The sequence below is a fragment of the Desmodus rotundus genome, chromosome 5 (assembly GCF_022682495.2).
Source record: "Desmodus rotundus isolate HL8 chromosome 5, HLdesRot8A.1, whole genome shotgun sequence".
In the NCBI taxonomy this organism is placed as follows: Eukaryota; Metazoa; Chordata; class Mammalia; order Chiroptera; family Phyllostomidae; genus Desmodus; species Desmodus rotundus.
The window spans coordinates 44,396,795-44,421,543 of NC_071391.1; the positions used below are offsets into that span (position 1 = coordinate 44,396,795).

Genomic DNA, 24,749 nt, shown 5'->3' on the forward strand with positions numbered 1-24,749 from the left:
TACAATGAGCATCTGCTCGTGGATTTATTATGAGCAGATTGTTTTTACTAAAAGCTTGTTTCCTCATGTCCAAAAATCAGCCATCTTCCCCTTTCCGGACCTTAGCTTTTTGATGTGGGAGTAAATCCAACTGAGCCAACACTTGCTGATTTTCTGCATCCTACTCTGTCACCTACCCCAACCAATATCCTTTCGCTTTTTCCTTATTAGTTGTGACTTCATATAGAAGAGCAGTGTACGATGGCATGGCAGCCTACCTAAAACAAAAGCAAAAAGAGGAGAATGTGGGTTTCCCCAAACTTACTGTGTTACTTTAGTAGTGTTTCCCACCAAACTGGACAGTAGCCTTACAGGTGTCATAAGTCTGACAACTCTTACAAGGTTACTGCATCTCACTGGCTCTTCAGGCAACTAGTTTGATAACAGTACCAGGACGTAATTCATGGACCACATGTTTCTTATTTCATAAAATTGGCTTTTTGGAATCTACAGAAGAATGTCTCTACCAGTTTTCTCCTCAGGCTGCAAAGTACCTGATGGTGCTTTTAACACCTGTGATAAGTCCATCTACTCTCACTGTCAGGACCTGAGCTGATGATTCTGAAATTGTTTCTTCTCCCTAGGAAGAGGTGTAGCTATTTTATAAGCTAGTTTCCCAAGACAGAAGCCTTTAGAAAACAAATAATCAAAAGTAAAACTTTCTAAACCTCTTCCCTTCTGTGTAAACCCAGGAATCAAAGGAAATTCACTTTCACCAGCTTTCCTTACTCACCTTCCTTCCTTTGGCTGACCTCCCTCCTTTTGGTCATGAATTTCAAAAATTCTGAAGTTCTTCATACATTTTATCATCATGCTACAATCGTATAGTTTAAATTAAACTGTGATTTCTGAGAATACACCAGATATGTGTACACCTATTTTGTAGCCATTTTTTTGCAAGTACGCTGGTTTTACAGTTTGCCATAATCTGAGGTACAAATACTCATAATAAAAAGTTCTCAAATGAATAATCTTACTCACTGTATTAAACATGACTCTCAGACCAACCACTCAGGACTGTTGGATATATAACTATGTTCCTTTACGTTGGTACTTCCTTCATGCCTGGTGGGTGGAAAATATATTTTGCTATTGCCGAGGCCTTTGATTTCCCAAGATCGAGTCAGTTCTGAGGACAGGTGATTGCAGGACCAAGGCACCAAAAGGAACTTGTCTGGCCATTGAGCAACGTGCACTCAAAGATTATCTGTGAGACACCTACATGACTTCTGTAGGTTCAACAGCTCATTGATGCTTTCATTCTAAAACTGGGCTGTACAAATCTTGTCAATCTGGCTGGGTTTCAGTCTGCCGATATGGACCATGCAGACACTCATTATCATTAGGTCACTTAGTACAATACCTGACATTCATATTAAGCTAATTACTTACAGTTATTTTGGTCATGTAGCAAGATGATAAATCACATTGAATTAGCAAATAGAACACTTATTTTTCATCCTCACTTTAGATACTACCTTATACTCTTGACTTCTGGTAACTTTGGCAGAAAGTAGAGTAGCTTCTCATTGACATCAGGAAATTTGCTCTCTTCTTCTTCTAATTAACCTCCTATTCTAACCCAGGAGTCCTAATCTATTACCCTGTGGATAATCTTATACTTTTTTCTTTTTGGCCAAAGTACTTTATTCTGTCCAGGACCTATTCCCCGCATGTTGAAACTTCAGCTCCTGGGAACTAAGCCAGTGTTTCTGTTTGGTAGAGTCAATAAACAGAGACTACTTAATTGAATGAAGTATAGAAAGGAGAAACGGGCATAAAACACATTATTTTATTTATTTTATACTTTTAGTATGTTAACTGCTGACCCTTTCTACTTTATGTCCCTAAGAGATCCAGGAAGATTAAATCAATTATTTTATATTTACCCCACAGACACTTACTGACTCTTTTACTTTTTTTTAACTCTGTCAGTCATAAGCATACAGTTTCATCTGTCCAGGATATATCTGTGTTCAGATTTAAAAGAAAAGATTCAGAGCAAAATTCACTTCCAGCTAAATGACAGTGGGGTCCACACATAAAATATAAGGAAAAGTAAGGATTTCAGTTTAAAGCAGACATGGTAAAGGTTGAATCCCAAGTCATGTTTGATTACATGTTCTTTTTGTCTCCTATACCTTCACTGTCCGATACAATGGTCTTTTACATGTACGTTAACTGCAGGTAACCAGAATTTAAAAAGGAGTTGCCCGACTGTACTATGTGCATTTCAAATGCTCAGTAGCCATGAGTAACTGTTGTCTTATCTGGGTATATTTAGTCTATATAATAGAACATTTCCATCATTTTAGAAAATTTTATTAAACAGTTCTGGTCCATATAGTTATCCTAATATTCTTGTGAGTTTGCTATTTTTCTCATTTTGAAGATTAATTAACTGAATCTCAGTGAATTAAAGAAACTGCAATTTACCCACTTTTAAAACTAAAAGATCTATGATTTGAATTCAGCTTAGTTTTACTGCAAGGGAAATACTTGAAAATCTATTTGGGGCACTCAACTACTTTTACACTTACTTGAATATAATTATACTTATGGAATAACCTGTGTATGTTTTGTTTTGCACAAAGCAATAGTTCACAGGGTTTATGAAATATTTCAGATGGAGTTGCCCACATCCAGCTCCAAGAACAACTCGGTTTTAGGGCATAGATTAAAATGGAATGTATTTGTGGTTGATGCTCTGACTCTATTTAAAGTGTGTTTTAAAATCAAGAACCATGGACTCAGGACTAAAACTCTAATTTTAATAAAATTTATTTCTTAATTTTACATAGTTATTAATGTCTCTTTTTTATTTTTTAAAAGAACTGAGTATCTCAATATAATTTCAGGGAAAATAATCTGAACACTCTGCTACGAATCTGTTGGGTCTTGACACTGTAGATGATGGGATTCATCAAAGGTGGGAAAAGAATGTAGATGTTGCCCATGAGGACATGGACAATGGGGGAGAGATGCTTGCCAAAACGGTGCACCATTGTCAAGCTAATGATAGGGGTGTAGAACACGAGAACAGCACAGATGTGGGAAATGCAGGTCTGAAATGACTTACGTCTCTCCTCCTGAGAAGCAATTGCCAGGACTGATTTAAGAATCAGGACATAGGAGAAAAGGATCAGAACAGCATCCAACAATAGTGTGCAAATGACCAGCATCAGGGCATAGTAGCTATTGAATCGGATGTCTGAACAAGCTAGACGGAGAAGGTCCTGGTGCAGGCAGAAAGAGTGAGAAAGGATGTGGGGACGGCAATAATTCAGGAACTTTAGGCGAATGATGGCCGGAGTTATGAGTAATGTACTCCTACATAAAATTGCCACTCCAATTTTCATGATTTTGTCATTAGTTAGGATGGAGGAGTAGTGTAGTGGGTGGCAAATGGCAATGTAGCGATCAAAAGCCATAGCAAGGAGGACAGAGGACTCCATGAAGGACAGGCCATGAATGAAATAGGACTGGGCAATGCAGGCATCCAGGCTGACTTCCTGACTTAGTCCCCACAGGATGCCCAGCACCGTGTGCACCGTGGACAGCCCCATGCACAGGTCAGTGAGGGCCAGCATGGCCAGGAAGTAGAACATGGGCTGGTGCAGGCTCGGCTCAGTCCGGATCACATGCAGCACCAGGCAGTTGCCCAGAAGCACCATGGTATAGACGGTGGAGAAGGGAATGGAGATCCAGGAATATTGCTGCTCCAGGCCAGGAAATCCAGTAAGAAGGAAGGAGGAGGAATTCATGCTAGGGCTGACTGAAGCAATCACTCTGGAACTAAAATGCATCTTCCAGCCAGCAACAGTACAAGCATATTTCAAGAGAAACGCTCCAGTTTCAGATGAGTTAGATGGAATTTTGAGACAAACAGCATTATACTAAAAGCTTACTAACTTTACAAAATGTAACCAAGCAACTCTGTTCTTTAGAGGCATATTATCTGCTGTGGAAGAGAATGGTCTTTTCCTGATGTCACATAAGAGCCATTATTCATCCGCTGGCAGGGCTGTGCATAGAGTCCACATGGATCAAATAAAACAAATAGACTGAAGTAGAAAGCTAATTTTCAGAAAAGTTATGGTGTCTGGGACCTTGTCCCAAGGATGCTGATGAGATGCTGTATGTGTAAAATTGAGAGCTGAGTTCCTCAAATCTTCTTCTTCTACCCCGCAGTTCACTAAGCATTTCAGAATAATCTTTGAGTTTTAATATTACACATCCATTTAAATAGTTATTTCATACCCTTCATTTTTTACTTTGTGATGTCTCCAAGTGCACTTTTCCTCCAAACAGTATTTAATGAAGGTGTTCCTGTTTTATCCCACAGGTGACATAGCCAATGACTAGTTTTTCTTCATTGGTGGTATGCAGAGAGGGACATTTATACACAAGAAGTTTGATGAGTGAGTTCCCACAGGAGCATGGTCCCTCTGAGTTTTCAGACTCATCTGTGTCTTTGTGGCTCAGAGACTTAGGCTGAAGACCCACAAGTTCTGACATCACCCCAGTGTGTACTATACAATTATTCATTTGTTCAATTAATCAGCTGAGTATTCATTAAATATGCAATTCTGAAAGGGATTGAGTAATTGTTTTCTCTCCCTTAGAATCGTCATTCTAAAATTCAGATAGTTGTTCAGAATTTTTAAAAGCCTCATTACAGCAGAATTGACTGTCTTCTTCTTCATATAGTTTTCCTGCTTTAATTAAGTTCTGGCCCTGGGGGTCTTCACAAAAGATTTAAAAGCTCTTGTAATATAGACAGCTGTTTAAAAGTCCATACTGGCTTTCACATTTGGTTTAATTAATTCAATGTGTTAAAATAGCTTCTATTTCTGGCTTCTTTCTGTGATCTATTCTTCATTTTTGTTTTATTAGTTCACTGAGCAGCTCCTCAGGCTGATCTTTTTTTATGAGGTGGGGGGAGGGGTAAGTGCTTGGGCTTGGAGTGTTTTATTTTAAATTGAAATAAAAATGTAGAAGATGGCAGTATTGGGAATTGAACCAACTCAAGCTCTTCCTCCTCTTATCACTATAGGGTTAAGCTCTTTCTCCTTTTCTCACCAAAGGGACCTCTTTGAGGCTTACTTTCCTTTTGTGTATAATGCTGATAACAGTAGTTTTCATCCCATGGGACAACTGTAAATATTAAGTGATGTTAATGCCATAAAGCATTTAGACCAGCGATGTTCAACCCAGGTGCTGCAAGAATTTTTAAAACATGCCATACCTGACTATTTAGTCAAGGCCACTGACCTCTTTTCCCTTAGACTGCCAAATAAAAATAAGTTTTTTGAATGTACCTTTTGTCCATCAGCGTTAGATAGCTTAGTTCACTATTTGAATACATTTCCTTCATCAAATAGAATTCTTTTGCCTTTTAAAGAAAAATTGGTCAGCTTTTCAACACTTCTCTTATTTTTCCACATTACCATTTCCCTTCTTTTATGAGATTTTTCTCCTGATGTTCTCTCTGCCTAAGTTGTTCTTTCACAAAGAAGAGACTGAGGTTGAGGAAAATTTTCTCAAACTTGCTTCCTCTTTGTAAAATAATCTTAAATTTTCTTCTCTGCATCTCAACCATCACTTACCAGGAAGCCTGTTAACTAAAACATGTTCCCCATATACTGGTATTATTAATATTATTATATTTTGGCATTATGTTGGTACTATACCAATATAATACCAATAATATATAATTGGCATTATTTATTATTAATTTGATAACATATTTATCCTCATAAAATTTATTCAATTTATAATTTGAACATTCGCTAGCCTATTTATTTGCCTAATGTCTCTGTTACACACTGAATTTAAGTTCTCAGAAGTGAGGACACTGACAACTTCTACTCCGAATCACAGCCTAAAATTTGCACCTCTGAGTCCTTACCTCCCCTCTGAGCACAGACTCATGCATTCAATTTCCCACTTGATATCTCCATCTGGGTATTTAACCTAAAAATTAAAATGATGACAGTAAAATATATGATTTTCCTCAGAAATCTACTTTCTCTCCATTTCCTCCTAATATCATAAAAGGGCTCCATCAATCATACAATTGCTTAAGAAAACTCTTAAGAGCCATGTTTTCTGAATTCCTTGTTTTTCCTTCTCTCTCCTCCTACCTGTTAAATCGTTCATCAAATCTATAATTTACACTCTACAACATACCATGAATCTGCTCCTTTTTCACCTTTAACTGCTGAGGTCAGATCATACCATCATTATCTGCTCCGTGATGGTTGTATTAATTTAGTAGCCAGTGTTATTGCTTTTTTACTTGCCCCTTAAAAATATTTCCTCCCCAGAGAAACCTGACTGTTTTTCTACAAACATCTACTAAATTACAATCAATCCTTGCTAAAAAAATACCTGATGGGTTCTTGTTGTTTTTTAAAATGAAATATAAATTATTTATCATGGTCAGAAATCTTTATATGACCTGGGCCATCTACCTCGTCTACAGTGTAGACCAGTGTTGCCTTCACTCCCTAGCCTCTAGGTATCTTTTGCTTCCTCAAAACAAATTAAGGGGATTCCTTCCTCAGGATCTTTGTCCTTCATCTTCTCTCTGCTCAGAATTATCTACTCCCAGTATTTGCATAAATGCTCCTTTCATCATTCAGGATTCAGTTCAATGGGGCTTCCTCAGAGGGACTTTTGTAACCCTAACACCACTCTTTTCTCCCATCCTCTCAAATAAGTTACTCTCACGGGAATACTTTGATTTGTATTTATACCACTTATATGCTGACTGTCCATTAGATCTATTGGAAGTTCTAAAAGAAGAAGGAACTATCCCTGGCTTTTTCTCAAAGACATAAAAATTGAGGTTTGCATAGAGTAGGTATTTATATAATAATTATTGAATCATGAATTACCTATGTAAAAATTTGCACAATTATAGAAGTACAGAAACAAGATAAATGTAAATGCATTGTAAAAATACCATGAGACTTAAACACTCATATCTTAAAACACACATCTGACCCTTAAAGCCCCCACACTATCAATCTTATGTCATTGAATATAAGGTTTATGTGATGTATAAAACAAACATTGTCCTGGAAATCCATGCTGACCTCAGGGACAACACTCAGAATTTAAAAATGACTCCTGTCATTCTCAGCCTGACCCAGACATACAGGCAAAGCACTGAGATTGATGACAAAAGAATCAAACCATGCAGGCGTACACTGAAGGCACAAACTCTCATTCTGTTTTCTTCAAATTAGCCACAAGTGTTAATGATGCCTCCACAGAGACTGTCAGCCTTTTGGCAATAGAAGATCAATAAATGTTGGGGAAAAAATTTAAGTTCTATTTTGAGAGGTAAAATGGGAGTCAGGAGATGACCAGTCAATGAAGATTTCAAGAGAGAGGGGTTCAGACATGTCAGCTGCACCATATGTTCCACCTGTGCTAACAAAGAGGGGAAAAGCCCTTCATTTCCCCAAGCATCATGCTGTGTTCTGTCACCTCCACGTCAGTGTGCATAGCAATTTTCTGAATTTCTAGCAACCAGAGCAATCTCTAGCATAAAATAAATAATGAAACAGCATAAGCAGCAGTGAATTTGAGTTTGGGGCAGTGATAGAATTCTCATATTCCCTCCGTGCACTTTGTCTGGAATCCTAGAATGTTGATTTAGAAAGCACATTGTTGATCAAATTAAACAGAGTGTGTTTTTAGGGGACCCTTTTCTTATCCCTTATAATTCCTAATTCAAATTGACCTACATATTCAGGCATCTGTATTTTTTCCTATCTTTTAGAAATGATTTCCCCTGTGATTACCTGTTGCCTTTTGCAGATTAGAGAAGCTAATGAGTAACACCAAAGGCATAGAGGAAAAGTGTTGGGTCTAAAAGTCGGTGTCTTTATAGTGATATTGAATAGAACACATTGGTGTTTTCAGGGTAGTCCAGATTTCTGTGGTTCTTTGGCATAATTATTTAATGACACCCACACAGGACCTGCTTTGAACAATTAATTCAGTACAGAGACACTTTGATAGGTAATTCCTCTAATGCTTCCATGTGGCTACCAGCAGGAGGCAGAAGCACTCCATTAATTTTCCTCTTTCTTCAAGGAAGTATAAAGCAGGTTTGTTTTAGACCTGCTTAAACATAGCTGAGGCCAAACACTTAAAGGTTTTGCCATGGCCGAAGAGCTAAGAAAATTCTGTAAGGCTAGTAACAAAGAACTGTGTGTTCAGAGGTTCTGATAACATTAGAGACAATTTATTCACCACAAACCCACAGTAGGCTGAAAATCTCATGAAGGGTTATGATTATTAACTTTGTAAATGAGTTCTTTACTATACATTAGCTTATTTTTATGTTTTTACTATGTATATTTTTGTACATCTATAAATAATACTGCCATTATGATTGGAATACTGAAACATTATTACCCATAATTTAGCAGCATGATCAGTATTGTAGTACATGGTGCATCTGTTTAGATGTTGCCCTCTGGGTATTGAATATATTTCTGTAGTATTTGTATGATTTGGTTAAACTATTATATAAATAATCTCTCTCAAGGGAATTTAGCTGTTTGAATACTTTCGTACATCTAAGAAAATGTGAGACAACTTAAATAAAAATCAGATACAATAAAATGACAAATACTGAATGAAAAATGAAAAACAAGCAGAAAATAGCAAAGAAAGTGGCAACTAAATCTCTCTTTAATTATACTAAAATTATACATTTAAATTTTTGAGTAGAAATGCTTAGACTGTTATTCATATTTAAAATTGGCCCCTGAAAATTACAGACTAAGCCAATTATATCTAAATCAGTCCTCTCATTTTCAAGATAAAGAAATGTGTAGGGGTTTTCTAAGAAATTAAGTAGCAAAACCCAGACTGCTAGACCTCAGGTTTAAATTGTTCTCCAAGGCCTTTTTGTGGCTTCACTTAAGCCATCTACAATTCCCTCATTCTCTGATGCTCACATAATGAAGAAGAATAGCTTTGCCAGCAATGAAAAAATAGGGTCATCAAGGAACATATAAAGGATCCATGGACAAAGCCAAAGGGGGTGGGATTGAGGGTGGGTGGTAGGGGTAGGTGGGGCAGGGGAGAGTGGTGGGGAGAAATGGAGACAACTGTACTTGAACAACAAGAAAAAAATAAAAATCATTATAACAATTTAAAAAATTTAAAAAATATCATATCAAATATGATGCATTGGGAATTTCTAATAACACTCTAAATAAAATGGACATAGAAGGAACTTAATGAAACACAATGAAGAATGTTTAGAAACCTTAAGACTCTGTTAGAGACTATCACTAATAAAACATGTAAGCTGGTAGCCATAGGTAAAATCTAAGGTTCTTTATACCTTCAGTTACCACTTATATCTAAATAGAAAAAATTCCATTTTTGTAAACAAAATACATAAAGTCCTTGGTAATATATTTAATAAGAAAAGAAACAGTAAAAAAAAATGTCTTTAGGAAGCGACCACACGCTCTTCTAGGCTCTGTCTTTCCCTTCTGTAGGTATTTTTGTTCCTTTTTATTTCCTCCCTCCTCTCCCCAGAGTTAAGACTATCTACATAGATTGGGTGCCAAAAGTGACTAGGTGGTAAAATTTCAAACCTACTTAATTAAAGACAATTAAGAATGTGTTAATACCTCAGTCCGTAAGCATTCCCTGAAATCCAGAAAAATAATCTGACTTTTTCCATTGTTAAATTTTTTACATTTTTAAATTATAAAATGTATATAGAAATGTAAACAGATCATAAATATACAACTCAATTGATAATTGCAAAAGAATACACCCCTGGACAGCAACTCAGATTAGGAAATAGTGTATTAAAATTACCCTGGAAGAGCCCCATGTGCTCCCTCTTCGTCATTAGCCTAATTCTCTCCAAGTTAACCACTATCCTGATTTGTCTCATTTCTTCTATCATGATTGATTTATTTTTTCTTTTTTTTAAAAGGAATACTCTTAACTTTTAAGGAATTTTATTTTATTTTATAAAATATTTTATTTATTTTAGAGAGAGGAAAAGGGAGAGAGAAAGAGGGAGAGCAACATCAATGTACGGTTGCCTCTTGCGTACCCCTAACTGAGGATCTGGCCTGAAACCCAGTCACGTGCCCTGACTGGGAATCCATCCAACGAACCTTTGGTTCACAGGCCGGCAATCAATCCACTGACCCACCCCAGCCAGGGCAGGTTAGGGAAGTTTTTCATCACTATTTTGTCAACTAGGTTTTCAATTTCTTGCTCTCTCTTTTCCCCTTCTAGCACCCCCATGATGCAAATGTTGGTATGCCTAAAGTTGTGCCATAGGCTCCTTCTAATAGCCTCATTATTTTTGCATTCCTTTTTGTTTGTTTTTCCTGTTCTCATTGTTTTCTACTTCCTTGTGTTCTAAATGATTTGATCCTCTCCTTCATCTACTCTGCTATTGATTCCCTGTAGCGTAGTCCATGTTTCTTTTCTGTATTCTTCATTTCTTACTGGTTCTTCCTTATTTTCTATCACCATTTTTATGCTTTTTGTGTCTTTGTTGAAGTGCATACTACGTAAATCTACTTTCCCTAAGTTCATTGAGCATTTTTATAACTAATGATTTCAATTCTGCCTCTAGTAGATTTCTCATCTCCCTTTTCTTTAGTTCTTTTTCTAGAGCTTTGTTCTGTTCTTTTATTTAGGACATTTTTGTCTCCTGAGTTTGGCAGTCTCCATGTGTTTGTTTTATGCAGTAATTATAGCTGCTATGTCTCCCAGTCTTCATAGAGTGACTTTAAGTCATAGGTTTCTTGTAGAGCACAGTGGGGCATCCCCTCTAGTCACCTGAGCTGGACTCTTCAGGTGTGCCCCACATGTGGGTTTTGTGCACCTCCTGTTGTAGTTGAGCCTTGATTACTGCTGACACTTCAATAATAGGGATTTACCCCAAGCTGAAAGGCAGTGCCTACTGGCTGCTACCACCATGGAGAATCTGCTGTGCAGGAGTTGACCCCAAGGAGCAGAACACAGTTCAACATAGCTCAGGTACCCTCCAAGTTCACCCCTCGAGTGTGCAGCTCATGGAGTTGTTCGGGTGCTTTGATATTTTCAGAAGCTGTTTTCCAGGTGTGCTCTCTCTGGGGCCTCCCAGAAGGTGAGGGCAAGGTCAGTCACCCTCTGTACCCTACCTGCTCAGCAGGGCCACCTGGCATAACCTACAAAGTGATCTGCAGATGGCTGTTCAGTGTACTGTGCTTAGAGGTGTGCAGGAAAGGCCAAGCTGTGAACCAAGGTTGGTTACTGCTAGTGCCAGGTCTGGGGCCACTTAGAGAGAGTAACCAGCCCACAGGCACCAGATGTTCCTTGTGTGAGAGATTTTAGAAAAGTTGGAAGACTCAGCCAAGACAGGCCATTGGGACTATATGTAGGGTGGGGCAGGGTCTCAGGGAATCACCAGAGCAGGACTCAGAATGTTAGTCAAGTTTAGGGAGACCCATCTCTGCCAGCTCTGTGGGAGAGGGCTCAGAAAAGGAACAGTGGTCTCTGCCAGCATTTGTGCCTGAAAGAAAGCTGCCCCACCAGCCCCTGCCCTGATGCCAAACAATTCAGTTTCTCCCCATATGTCTTTGGCACCCTTCCAGCTGCTGCCCCAGGGCTAGAGGTCAGAGTGGGTGAGTCAGAATAAGTCAGTTCACAAGCTCTCTTTAACAGATTTTATTTGTTTATTTTTAAAGAGAAGGGAGTGGAAGGAGAAAGAAAAAGAAAAAAACATCAATGTGTGGTTGCCTCTCATGTTGACCTTACTGGACCACAATGTAGGCATGTCCCCTGACTAGGAATCAAACCAGCAACCCTTTTGTTTGCAGGCTGGCACTCAATCCACTGAGCCACACCAGCCAGGGCAGTTCATGAGCTCTTTAAGAAGAATGCCTGGGGCTCCAGAGACCCTCTGTCTCACTAAACCACAATCCTCACTGGTGTGCACAGCCAGAAGTCAGGACTTTTCTTCTCATTTTGGAACCCTGGGTTGGGGGTTCTGATGTGAGACTGAGGCTTCTCACTCTTGGAAGGAGTTATCCCTCCCAATTTTTAACCACCACATGATGTGAGTGTATAACCAGTCCATTTTGTGTCTTCTTCCCTCCTACCAGTCTTGATGTGGCTTCTTTCTTATATCCTTATTTACAGGATTTTTGTTCAGCTACATTTCAGGTTGCTCAGAATGATGGTTGTTCTATAGTGTAGTTATAATGCAGATGTGGTCATGGGAGTTTCCAAATATTGTTTTTGCTTATACCATCATCTTGACTGACACTGTACATCTTATTTAGTGAGGTATCACATGTAACACTCTTTGACCCTGAACAGTTCATAAGTATATAAAAAGGGATTCAAATAGAAGGATGAAGATAACTTGGAAAATGAAATAAAACTTTTTAGTGGCTTGAAATCTGCTATAAAGTGAAAAGTATAGTGAACCCAACTCTGTGTTTGAATTTCAGCATTATCATGATCATGGTCATTATGGAAACCAAACTAACAAAGAAGTAGGAATCCAAACAACCTTTCTGTTTAGATATGGGAGTGTAAAAAAGACCTGTCTTCTTTGCCCAGCATCTGAACGAGTTAAAAAAATACATCAAAGTCATACAGAAGGAAATCTGTTAATCCGTACAGTGGTAGAGTCTGCCCTACTGTTGTTAACGTCATAATCCTCTAAATACGGCTTTATTGTTTGCTAATTCTAACAGGGCTTTTCTTCTTCTATGCACTTTACTCACAAGCACCTACTGTGTGCCAGGGTGTCAATTATCAGTGGAACGCTTCTCAACTCCAAATCCACTCTTAATAGACTATTCTATCATAATGAAGACAGGCTCTTCAAAATTCTTTTTCCAGTTGGCAAAATGTTAAGTTGTGCCAGTAGTGTGTTCTGGAGAGGCCCTGGAGGAGGAAGGGGATTCTCTTCCTTGTTCTGACATCATGCTCTAGGCAGAATCCTGCAGTAATCTCTGTCTCGGTAGCACCAGAGTATGGCAAGGAGCTCAGCTTCTATGGTGCCAGCCTCCACCAGCACACATGTGCCGCGGTCCAGCCGCAGCAGAGTCCAGGGGGTCCCGAAGGTGCTATGAGGCGTCGGCGATGGGAGACAGACGACATCACGCCTCAGAGGACAGTGAAGCTCTGTTCCGTTTATTGCAAGCACAAATGGATTTTTATATTTTCCTTTTTGGCATAGATTAACATTTGCAAGTGTATAGCATGATCAGTTAAGCAGAAACATCAATACAAAGGTAACCAGGAAAAGTACAAAAGTTTCTATGGATTTAAATATATTAAACAAGGATTGTTTTGGCCAAAGTTTCCATAGATTCAGTTATAGTGAACAAAGATTATTTTAACTAGGAGAGTCATAAATCAGACGATTAGACATTTTCAGAAATTGTTCATAGGGCAAAAGTATACCGTAGATTGAGCAGAGGCAATAAGGCTTATATGATATCTAACTTAGCTATCTATCTTTTCTGTCTAAAATGTTTCTCTGTGTACTATAAACTTTAGCTTCATAGTAACTATTTCTGTATACCTAATAGCTAACCAGCTTTTCTTATTTCTATGCCTGTCTAATTGATATATATTCCTATTCAAGGTAAAGGAGGGGGTGAATTCGGCGGATTTCTTAGAATTATGTCTAATTCTTGTTGCATCATTCTTTCAGCTTCCCTAGAATTACAGGCAGGAGTATCAGGGCGTGTGGAATTACTTTCTGTTATTCCGTCTGCAGTCTCCTGTTTCCCTGGAATCCCTCTTGGGAAAGTCTTCTTCCCACCATTATGACGTACCATCCAAAAACCACCCATGATTAATAAGATGAAACACACTATAAGGGGAAGAGTGGGGAGTTTTCCTTTCCCATCTGGTCTTTGCCTTCCGGGAACATCTTCTGGGACTCTGTCAGCCAGCAAGGGTGGTGCCACTCCCCACACACATGGTTTTGCAGCAGAGGGTTTCAGTCTAACACCTCCTGTGAATGGCTCCCTTTTTACACCCTGTTGAGTGACTTTGCAATAAAGTGTTGTTCTTCTGGAATTTTCCTATGACTTACTTCTCTTCTTATACCTTCAGGAAGTTTTATGGAAAGATCTGAGATTTAGTTCTTTTACATGGGAGGCTTCTGCTGGTACCCCTGAGAGAAGATTCTCAATAAATGCTGCTAATGTGGCACCTCAGTGGGTGGCTTCTCATACATATTCCTTTGGGCAGCTTTGCAAACTAAAAAATTGTTTAACCTCCTGTTGAATCTCAGTCATGGTCTCTCTCAAGAGGTTTGGCTATGAGTTCCAGGAGAAAGATGTTTCCCAGATTTTTCTCTAAGTGATTGCTCTATCTAAGAACTAGGAATGGGGGCTGCTTCCTATCTCTTCTATTATATTTTTAGAGTCTTCTTTACTCCTTCTTGACTAATCTTCCATTTCTCCAATCTTCAGTTATAGTTAAAAATCCTCTATAGTTAAATGTTTCTTTTCAAATTGCAGTGTGATTCCAGCCTCTTAATTGAAGCTGATACACTGAGTGGGGACTGTTTAATAATGAACAAATCATACAGATCCCCAAATACAAGAGGTTTGGGGGCATGAATCGTACCAGGCTAGAAATAATATTTCTCGCTAAGTATTTTTCTCTTTAATGAGACAGCAACTCTCTTATGCACTATTATCAATGTTAATTAATGATAGAACTTCTACCTTTATTTTTCATAATAATTCTAACAAAACACTATTAAATTACATTTGCTAAGTCGTGTCAGGCATTGTGAAGTGCAATAAACTTTTGTATGTTGCAATAAACTTTTTTGTATACTTTATCTCATTTAATCATATTGCACCATAAGAAAGATATAAATCATTTTGAATATTTTACAGGCAATAAAAATGAGGTACAGGAAACATAAGTGATTTCTACAAGGTCAGAACTAATAAGTGGTAATGTTGTTTTCAAATTCAAATCAAATACAGTTTGATTTCAAACCTTATGTTCTAAACTACCATACTAACCCACCTCACTTGTGAATTTACAGGACAAATATATCTTATACGTAAGACTAGATTGCATTTTTTGTATATAAATATTTAATTTTAAATGTCTTCCACACTATTCACCAAAGTTCATATCCATATTTTACTCTATCTTACCATATCTTATTCTAACCTATCCTGTGCTATCCTATCATCTTGGAAGCAATCTTACTTCAATTGTCTTTGCTACTTACTTCAGATTCTCAGAATACCAAACACATTACTGTAATTGTCAGTGATTTGTCATATGCCATTTTCCTTTTTTTCTTTTTTCTTCTCTTTCTGAAAAAATACCACTTATTATTCATTTTATATTAAGGGCTTCACCCTCTGATCTTATAAGTCCTTGTACACACTAATTTATAGTCAGTTATTAGATGCCTTTCAATATCTTTCTAAGCAGATTCAGAATTGGAGTACAGGAAGATACAACATCCATTTCAAATTCATATATTGTTTCTAGAATCCAGCATCCACCTAAGTGGCTACTGAATAAGGAAATAACATTAGGGTGTGCTATTGCTGGTCACACTATGTAGTAATGCTGATGACTACATAGGCAGAGAGGCCATCAGAGTAAGATAAAAAAGAGAAGAGACCTCCAGTCTTGTTTGGTATATGAATGCAAAAGCATCCTGAGAAGAATGGAATTCCTTTGGTGTGAGCCCATGACAGGGTTTGAAGACAGCGGTGAATATCAAGCCACAAAACCCACTCAGTCATGTCTCAATCACAATATTAGCAGCACCTTCCTTCTAAACACAGACTGTGAGAAGCTCCAGAGAAGAGGCATTGAATGGACCTCCCCCTGCTTCCCGTCTGTCCTTCGAGTATATCTCCATGAGATAATGGAGGAAACTGGCATAGAGTGATGGGGAGGATGAGAAATGAGGAAAGCAAAACATGTAAGAAAAATCTCGGAGGAATAGAGGTATCTTTAGGCAGAAGAAATGAGTGGACTTATGGCTATAGGGTCCTAGAGAGCTGAAGAGAGAGAAGACATTTATAAGATAGGCTAAGTAAAATAATTGATTTAAATAAAACATGGCAAAATTCTAAACCCCAAATCCAGCTTCAACTTGAATCGTTTTCTGAAGGCAACAAAGAATAAGCAGCAGGGTCTGTTTCCCACGTATTAACTATTTACAACCTCTCTTTTCAAGACACAGATGTGTTTTCCTGAGGTCTGACTTAGCCCTTCATTTCTTTGTGTTTTAAGTGCCTTACCCTCCCTTATGCCATCTGAATGAGAGACGCAGAAATAATTTAAAACACCAGTGCAATACATGCTTTTTATTAAGCAGAAACCAGATGCTCAGAACCCTTCATGGAACTCCCATGTGCAGGTGTTGGGCTATGGGGCAGAAGGCATCTTTCCTGGAAAGCAGGAAAAGGAGCTCAGTGGTATTTGTGAGCCAGGGCAGTGGCCACACCAGCCACCACCTTCTGATAGGCAGCCTGCACCTGAGGGGTGAATTCCTTGCCAAAGTTGCGAGCCAGCACAACCACCAGCACGTTGCCCAGGAGCTGTGGGGAAGATACAAGAGGCATGGTTGAGGTTAGCAGATAAACCCCACTTGGACTAGGAATATTCCAGCCTCATCCCAAACTGTGCTTTTCAAATATAAGCAGAAAGATAGGTGAATTTTTGATGTCACTACTCATGCAAATCCACCCACAACAGCCTGATTTTTTACTTGGTTATGTTCTACTTTTTCTCCCTTACATCAGAACTTAAGTTATCACTGTAATTCTTTAGAACCATGCAAAGAAGTGATAACATATTTGAAAAGAGAGGAAGAGGTAGAGGAAAGAAAGTATTAGATTATTTTAAGTGGACTTAAAGAAGACACTTTTTAAAATTAAATACTCAAAATAAAAAGTTTGCTTAAAAAATAAAAAGAAATTGCAGAAAACAGAAAGAAAAAAGTAAGAATGCATTAGAAGAAACAATGCTTGTGAGCACAGAAGGCAAAACAATTCTTAAATGCTCCTGTGGAGTCTGTAGAGATGCAACCAGAGTACCCCGATCTCATTCTAAAGTACATCCTGACATTTATGCCCTCTCCCCATGAAGACACAATGACCCAAGGCTGGTTGCTGCTAGTGCCAGGCCTGAGGTCACTTAGAGAGAGGTAGTGGGCACACAGAGGCCAGATGCTGCTTGTTTGAGAGATTTTAGAAAAGTTGGAACCCCTCTTGCCAGGACATGACCTTGACCATGAAAAGGAAGAAGGAGAACATTGAGTGTTCCAGAGACTCACCCTGAAGTTCTCAGGATCCACATGCAGCTTGTCACAATGCAGTTCACTCAGCTTAGCAAAGGTGCCCTTGAGGTTGTCCAGATGCTGCAGACCATTACTGAAGGAGTCAAGCACTTTCTTGCCATGGCTCTTCACCTTAGGGTTGCCAAACACAGCAGAAGGAGAGGACAGGTCCCCAAAGGAGTCAAAGAACCTCTGAGTCCAGGGGTAGACCACCAGCAGCCTGAGGGGTGGACACAGCACAGAGAAAAGGGGGAGTCAGTGTCTGTCAGAAACCCAGGGGACTGTGATATCTCCACATGCCCAGCTTCCACTCACTCCCCTTATGCCTGGATACCAACCTGCCCAGGGCCTCACCACCAATTTCTTCCACGTTCACCTTGCCCCACAGGCCAGTGACGGCACTCTTCTCTTCACCAGTCAGATGCACCATGTTGGCTGTTTGTGTAGTTGCTAGTGAACACAGTCGTGTCAGAAGCAAGTGTAAGCAGCAGCTGGCCCTGCTCTTCTTTTTATGCCCAGCCCTGGCTCCTGCCCTCCCTGTTCCTGTGAGCAGATTGGCCCAGGCCTGGGTGTGGTTCTGCAGGGTGAGGATTGAATGATGACAGCCATACCTGTCCTTGGCAGTTCTGGCACTTTCTTATGAGTCTGACTTCAGACTCTCGGCCCTCTCTCTAGGTATTTCTAGGTCCCATTCAGCAGCACAAATTGCTACTTTGAACCAACCTCCTTGGAAAATCTACTTAAATAACTTTTAGAATCACTTAGACATAGCCTCCTCAATTTTCTTGTTCCTCGCATGAAGAATCCAAAGTTCAGAAAGTGGAGGGGAAGTGCCCCCTCTAGTCCACCTTAAGAGTATGTGGATGGAGCTCCTACTGTGGCTTTAGAATGCAGACAATATTTACAAGAACAGCATGGATGAAACATTTGCCCCAATGCTAAGTATATCTTCCTTTTCTCTGTTCGATTAAATCCTTCTGGTAAGAAACTGTCTACTCATTTATTTATCTTTTCTGAATTTAGTCACATAGCCAAATAAATGATGATTGAAAAATAGAATGAATATGAACCAAGAGTGTCCTGTGAAATACTTACCCTATTAGATTTGTGAATTCACAGATGGAAACACAGAGATGTTTCAATGTTGTAAGAAATATGAGTAAGTGAAAAATCGTGACTTGAGAGAAGTAATGTTTTCAGAGAGCAGCCAGGCTCTTACAGTATGTTTCATCCTGGGCTGGTCTGGGAAAGTGTCTGAGAGAAGAGAGAAGCTTCCCTGTGACTTAAAAGATGGGGTAGGGAAGTGGAAATGAATTCCAGCCTTGGCTCATGCTATTTTTTTCCTTAGGCTACTAAGAATGCTGTGGTATAATTATTTTTCTGATTCAAATTCAGCACCCATATTCTCACTTTCCCTATATTTTTGGTTTGTTTAAACCTTTTAGTAACGTTTACTCTTTTATCGCTACAGCGTTTCTAATGCCCATACCCCGCTCCACCCCCATCCCCCTTGGAGCTCTTTTTCCCCATGTCCTAAGCTCTGTTAATTTTTCAGGCTAGGAAAAAGGCCTGAAGTGTAAAATTTTGTTCCTTGCTATTAAAAATGCAATGAAACGATCAACAACAGCACGTATTTCTGAGCTCAGTACAGGATCTTTGAGTTCTTGAAAGGCCCCGCTAGTTATTTTCCCTAATTTGCATCATCCCTACTTCCTGCATGTTTCCCCCTTCCTGAATCTTCATTTCCTTCCAGGAAGAAAAGGGACATACGTTTTTGTTTTTTCACTTCCTATGTTTCTCCCACCGCAGACTCTTCTGATTCAACTGTCCTGATGTCTAGAATCATCTTTCTCTCTCTTTTGCCATCACTGAAACCAAATATGTAACAGAAATCCCACATCCTTTCGGCTCTCATACTCTGAAACTCCAACTACAAAAACAATTTTAGGGGGGCAAACCAGAAGAAAAGAACTTTATTTTTAGTTGTTCCAAATAAATTCATGAAATCCTGCTTCCATTCCTCCATTTTTCAAAATACTTACTCCATTATGGTTGGATTAATGAAAATTCCTCATCCCTTTTATCTGTGGCAGGCCCCAGCAAGTACTTGAGGACAAGCTCACTCTGATTATTATCAAACATGGGGGGAAGCTTGGTTTTCACCTGCTTATTTGAAGGTAAGGTCAGAATTAAATGCCCCCAAAAAGGTGTAAAAAAGATACAGGTGTAAAAAAGATAGAATTTGAACATTTTTTACTTATATTCTTCTTTCTCTAAAACCCTGAAGCAAAGAGGACCTTACTGGGGAAAGAATACACATGCTGACTTCTGGGAAAAGAGGTCTTTTAAATGTTTTAAATGTTAACAACAAAAACCACTATTTGTTTTGACCTTTAGATGGTGAGTTTCACTTTATTATGTTTAAGCCTTTTTTAGCTTTATCATTGTTTTACATTCAGATTGTTTTCAAAACCCCATTTTACATTCCTGATCTCAGAGGTCAGGCTTCGGTATGTGTAAGGAGATCTTCTAGGGAATGTTTGGAAGTATGTTTTAATAACTCAGTGCCATGGAAAATTCACAGACCTAACTAAATAATAGTATAGACTACATTTATGTTTTTCCATAAAGAGCCACTTCAAGCTTACAAGTTGTCCCATGTTGGTCAACAGAAATTAAGCCCTATTTAAAGACTTCCTCTAGCATTCCCTATTCTAAAAAATGGTTCCCCTAAATGTTTCTGTGGTGTTATTTTCCTTAAGTCTTCTCTGGCCATGACCTAGGGGCCACTCTTTTGCACTTCAGCTACCATCATCCTGGTTTCAGGACAGAAGGTGCTGCTTTCTCTCACTGTTGCTGCTTCATATGATTTAAGTGTGAAACAGACTTTTCCTTCCATTACCCTTAACCCTACAAGAACAAGTCTGCCAGTTGGAATAAGACATCGAAAGCTCAGACATGCCAGACAAAAATAAAAAATACAAATAGTGATAATTGTGGTTATGCTCAGAGCCTCAGGCTCAAATCCAAATCAGCATTCAAAGGCTCTGGAAAGCTTCTTAGGCTCACTGTCCTCTTCACCATTATGGCCTTACATCTACCCAGTGAAGAGGTACAACTTCAGGGCGTCTGCTCTACTGTGAGTACAGCCCCACTGAGCGCTGACACACACACATCACATGTCCAGACAGAAGTTTTCTTCCTTTACCTCAGCCTGTCAAGTTTACCTAATTCTTAATGTTCTACACCTTAATGGGCCTAGTCTGAGTATGATTAGGAGGATACGTGTGAACTTCCTTCAAGAGAATCATGGCATCTGTCCAGAGGTATGTGGTTTCATCGTTTAAAAAATTGCACTCCAGTAGAAGACTTTTTTATATGCTTTAGTGTACAATCCTAAATTCCTGCGGATGACCATTGCAACAATTTAATCTATATTTCCTTGGTCAACATGGTTTTTCCCCCCTCTCTTTTTTCCCAGATGCACAATCTCTTAGTTATTTTTATTTAACAGTCTTTTAAAAATTTAATTAAGTTAATAAAATTAAACAAATAAAAATGCTCTGAAAAGAGCAGAATTCATAGAAAAAGGGACATACACAGAATAGTTTAGAAATAAGATAGTTTAACTCATTTTTTAAGTCAAACTTTTCTCTTTGGTATTGGAAATTTTAGGCCCAATTTCTTGTCTGTATTCATGGGCTATTTCCAGGGGTAAAAGAACAAAAGAGTGTATAGTAAGTCTCTATATAATTTTGTTCTATTCATGATCACTGTGAGGAAAGAAGGACACTTTTTTTCCTCCTTTCCAGACCATGAAACCCACAATTTCTCTTATTCTATTTCAAATTCTCTGAAAGTCTCTTCTATTTGATTCTCACAAGGACTTTTTGGGAATCAAGAATGTGAAGTAATCTCCCTAATGTTTCCTCAAGGTGTCTCTGGTTCTGGGATGTGAGTCCGTGCTTGTTAAAAAGATCCTACTCAGATATGAACAGTTCTCAGAGTCTACTCTGAACAATGACCTGAGAAGAAAAAAGTGAGTATGAAAGGCTTCAGCTCTCAGACAATACAAAAGGTAGTGGTGAAACCATAACTGTGATGTGTTGTTTATACCTGGTAATATAAGCAGAGTTTTTATGAAAGCACTTTCAAACAGAAAGAAAGAAACAGATTCCGTTTCAGGTAGTCAAGTCTAAAATTAATTAACAGGAAATTATATAGATTTAAAGAAATACGTACAAGTTAGAAAGTTCTAGAAATTCGTCAAAGATGTTTTACCGCCTATGATCAGAAAGCACATGTTGATCAGTGCTTTACTTTCCTGTGTGCCTCCTTATAGTATATTGTATCCTCAACACCCAAGGAACTCTGTGCCATGTTCTGTTGTCCTCTGATCGCAAGAGTTCTAACGCCAGGAATAATTACCTACTCATTCACTTATTTCATTGAATAAATATTTTTTCAGTGCCTATAGAGGAACTTAAGGCACAGTACTCACATGGGATAGTACAGAATAGTAAGAAATGTTTGTACAGAATGGAGTATGAGGGTGATGGATAAGAAGAAATGTGAAAACTGGGGAGGGGGTTGGAAAGATTCTCTTAGGCAATATTAGAAAGTTGATTAAGCCAGAGTCAAAAATGGTCAAAAGTGATATTCAGGCATTACACTTTGCCTGAAAGCTGGGGTTGGGGGGGCTAGTTTGGGAGGTGTTCTGGGAAAAGTGAGAGAGGTGGGCTATTTCTTAGAATAGGAACACTTGATGGGGTCTAGTATCCTGGGCTACACAGTGCAGGCAAGAGAAGTAGAAAAACATAACAGTGTCTTGAGCAATCATTATGTCTCTAACTGAGCACATTATATTTTGAGTAATTATAGGAAATGGACCACAGCATTAGCCTGAAGGCCATGTCTTAGGTTTCACATCCCACATAGAGCCCTTGGAATGCCTGAATTGTTTCTGTATTCCAAAACTCCTTGAAAATTCCTATGCTTCAGAGGTAGAAGTGTCATCCTCTAATGACTGTGCATGGTTCCCTTCCTTTTCTTATTGTCCTTGACCCCCTTGTACAAGACACAAGTGCTCCCTATGGAAGATCCTCAGAGATGTTCTTACTCCCCCAGAGGAGAAAAAATAATAAAATAAATGAAATGAACCAAGAAGTTGAGCTGAAAATCTTTTATTAGGCAGAAGCCGTGTCCTTGAGGGTGGGCATTATTTCCCGAAGTTCAGAAGATGGAATATAGAGAAGTAGGGTCTTCCAAAGGTCACCAGGACATAGGGCAGGAGCTCAGTGGTATTTGTGAGCCAGGGCAGTGGCCACACCAGCCACCACCTTCTGATAGGCAGCCTGCACCTGAGGGGTGAATTCCTTGCCAAAGTTGCGAGCCAGCACAACCACCAGCACGTTGCCCAGGAGCTGTGGGGAAGAGGTAGACAGATGTATGTGCATGATTAACAGCTTGGATTCAAAGAAATTGGGCCAACAATAATTTTTTCCTGCCTACTCTTGAGCCCAAATTGATCCTCAGGTTACCCCCACCAGCATTCATTAGTAAATATTTATGTGTTTATATTATACATATCAGGTATTTATACATTTTGTTGTAAACATTATCTGTACTATAATTGATGTATTAGGATGAAGGGGTGTCTTTCAGCAACTATTGCTGTCCTACTTCCCACTTCTGGTCTTTTCATCCTCAGATATTCACTATTCTTTTTTGTCCATTGAGTATTGACTCTGTAAAGGTTAGATTATTTTTTAATTTAAAATTATTTAGGCATATCTCCACTTTGAGGCATCGTTTCAAACCCCTTTCACATCCACATGGAAGATTTTCCAAGTGTAGAGGAAGGAAGTGGAAGGTGGTGTATATAATTTGGGAACTGGATAGGGAAAATTAAACTAGGGTGGGAAAAGAGAAGTAAAAAAATAGGACATTACAGAAACATCTTGATTTTAAAAAAGCAACTTTGTGAGAAAAAATAATACATTAAAGAAAAATATAAAACTATATACATTTTGAAAAGCATTAAGTAATGAGGCACAGTAAAACAAAAAGGAATGCGGAGGAAGAACAGGTAGGTAAAAGAACCAGAGTGAAAGATGAAAAGGTGAGAAGAAAAAAGTGGAACATCTCCTAGACTCACCCTGAAGTTCTCAGGATCCACATGCAGCTTGTCACAATGCAGTTCACTCAGCTTAGCAAAGGTGCCCTTGAGGTTGTCCAGATGCTGCAGACCATTACTGAAGGAGTCAAGCACTTTCTTGCCATGGCTCTTCACCTTAGGGTTGCCAAACACAGCAGAAGGAGAGGACAGGTCCCCAAAGGAGTCAAAGAACCTCTGAGTCCAGGGGTAGACCACCAGCAGCCTGAGGGGTGGACACAGCACAGAGAAAAGGGGGAGTCAGTGTCTGTCAGAAACCCAGGGGACTGTGATATCTCCACATGCCCAGCTTCCACTCACTCCCCTTATGCCTGGATACCAACCTGCCCAGGGCCTCACCACCAATTTCTTCCACGTTCACCTTGCCCCACAGGCCAGTGACGGCACTCTTCTCTTCACCAGTCAGATGCACCATGTTGACTGTTTGTTTAGTTGCTAGTGAACACAGTCGTGTCAGAAGCAAGTGTAAGCAGCAGCTGGCCCTGCTCTTCTTTTTATGCCCAGCCCTGGCTCCTGCCCTCCCTGTTCCTGTGAGCAGATTGGCCCAGGGCATGGCAGAAATTCATTGGTTTGTGAGAATGTGGGCTGTACTTTCATTCTCAATTCCCTTCACCTGGCTTTGACATCGGCTGTCCTGGGTGTCGTGTGTCTTGAATCTGATACTGTGCTCCCCCTCTGTTCACCCCCTGACCTCCTCTCCTTTGGCAGATGCTTCTGCAAATATACTCCCTTTCCAATTCCTGCATAAGTGTTTTAAATAAGATGTGGTGGGATGTATCTTAGAGTTCAAGTCATCCAGTTCTTTCATTTTTAGATAAGAAGACTAAGTCTTAAAAGGCAGAAATTTTCATCAAGTAGGCTCTTTATGGAGCTTCTCTTTGTCTCTAGAGATATTTATAAATGGGTGAAATGGGTAAATATTTTGCCATAGTTTTAACATGCCTTCTGTCTGCTACTTGGGTAAATACTTATAGTCACACACTCTTTTTTCCATTTTTTTCTTAAAATAAATGTCCATTAAAATAATGAAAAATAATAAATAATATCTGTCAGCTAACTACTGAAATAGGTTTGGAAGCATGAAATTTAATGAAAGCTAAATAAAAAAATATAGTACCTAGGACATAATGGTTTGAAACTATATCTGACTAAAGAAAGAATGCACAGAAATTGAAAAAGAAATGTACC

The 24,749-nt window shown here is 39.0% G+C and overlaps 3 protein-coding genes across 4 annotated transcripts; all 3 read right to left on the reverse strand.

The window, feature by feature from the left end:
* Positions 1-76: 76 nt before the first annotated feature.
* On the reverse strand, positions 77-4,363 carry LOC128781112 (olfactory receptor 51V1-like). Of its 2 annotated transcripts, XM_053925669.1 has the most exons (2): positions 3,119-4,363; positions 77-257 (listed from the first exon to the last, which is right to left on the reverse strand). In XM_053925669.1, the coding sequence occupies exons 1-2, from the start codon at positions 3,843-3,845 to the stop codon at positions 169-171; spliced, it is 816 nt and encodes a 271-aa protein (XP_053781644.1). In that variant the 5' UTR covers positions 3,846-4,363; the 3' UTR covers positions 77-168. The 2 variants fall into 2 exon arrangements, with proteins under 2 accessions (XP_053781644.1, XP_053781643.1); XM_053925668.2 differs by lacking the exon at positions 77-257 and having other exon boundaries at positions 1,745-4,363.
* A 12,034-nt stretch (positions 4,364-16,397) lies between these two features.
* On the reverse strand, positions 16,398-17,884 carry LOC112317580 (hemoglobin subunit beta). The gene is made up of 3 exons (XM_024574664.3): positions 17,725-17,884; positions 17,384-17,606; positions 16,398-16,646 (listed from the first exon to the last, which is right to left on the reverse strand). Exons 1-3 carry the CDS (start codon positions 17,814-17,816, stop codon positions 16,518-16,520), a joined length of 444 nt encoding a protein of 147 aa, XP_024430432.1. The 5' UTR covers positions 17,817-17,884; the 3' UTR covers positions 16,398-16,517.
* A 4,669-nt stretch (positions 17,885-22,553) lies between these two features.
* LOC112317579 (hemoglobin subunit beta) lies at positions 22,554-24,042 on the reverse strand. The gene is made up of 3 exons (XM_024574662.3): positions 23,885-24,042; positions 23,544-23,766; positions 22,554-22,809 (listed from the first exon to the last, which is right to left on the reverse strand). Exons 1-3 carry the CDS (start codon positions 23,974-23,976, stop codon positions 22,681-22,683), a joined length of 444 nt encoding a protein of 147 aa, XP_024430430.1. The 5' UTR covers positions 23,977-24,042; the 3' UTR covers positions 22,554-22,680.
* Between the last annotated feature and the right edge of the window lie 707 nt (positions 24,043-24,749).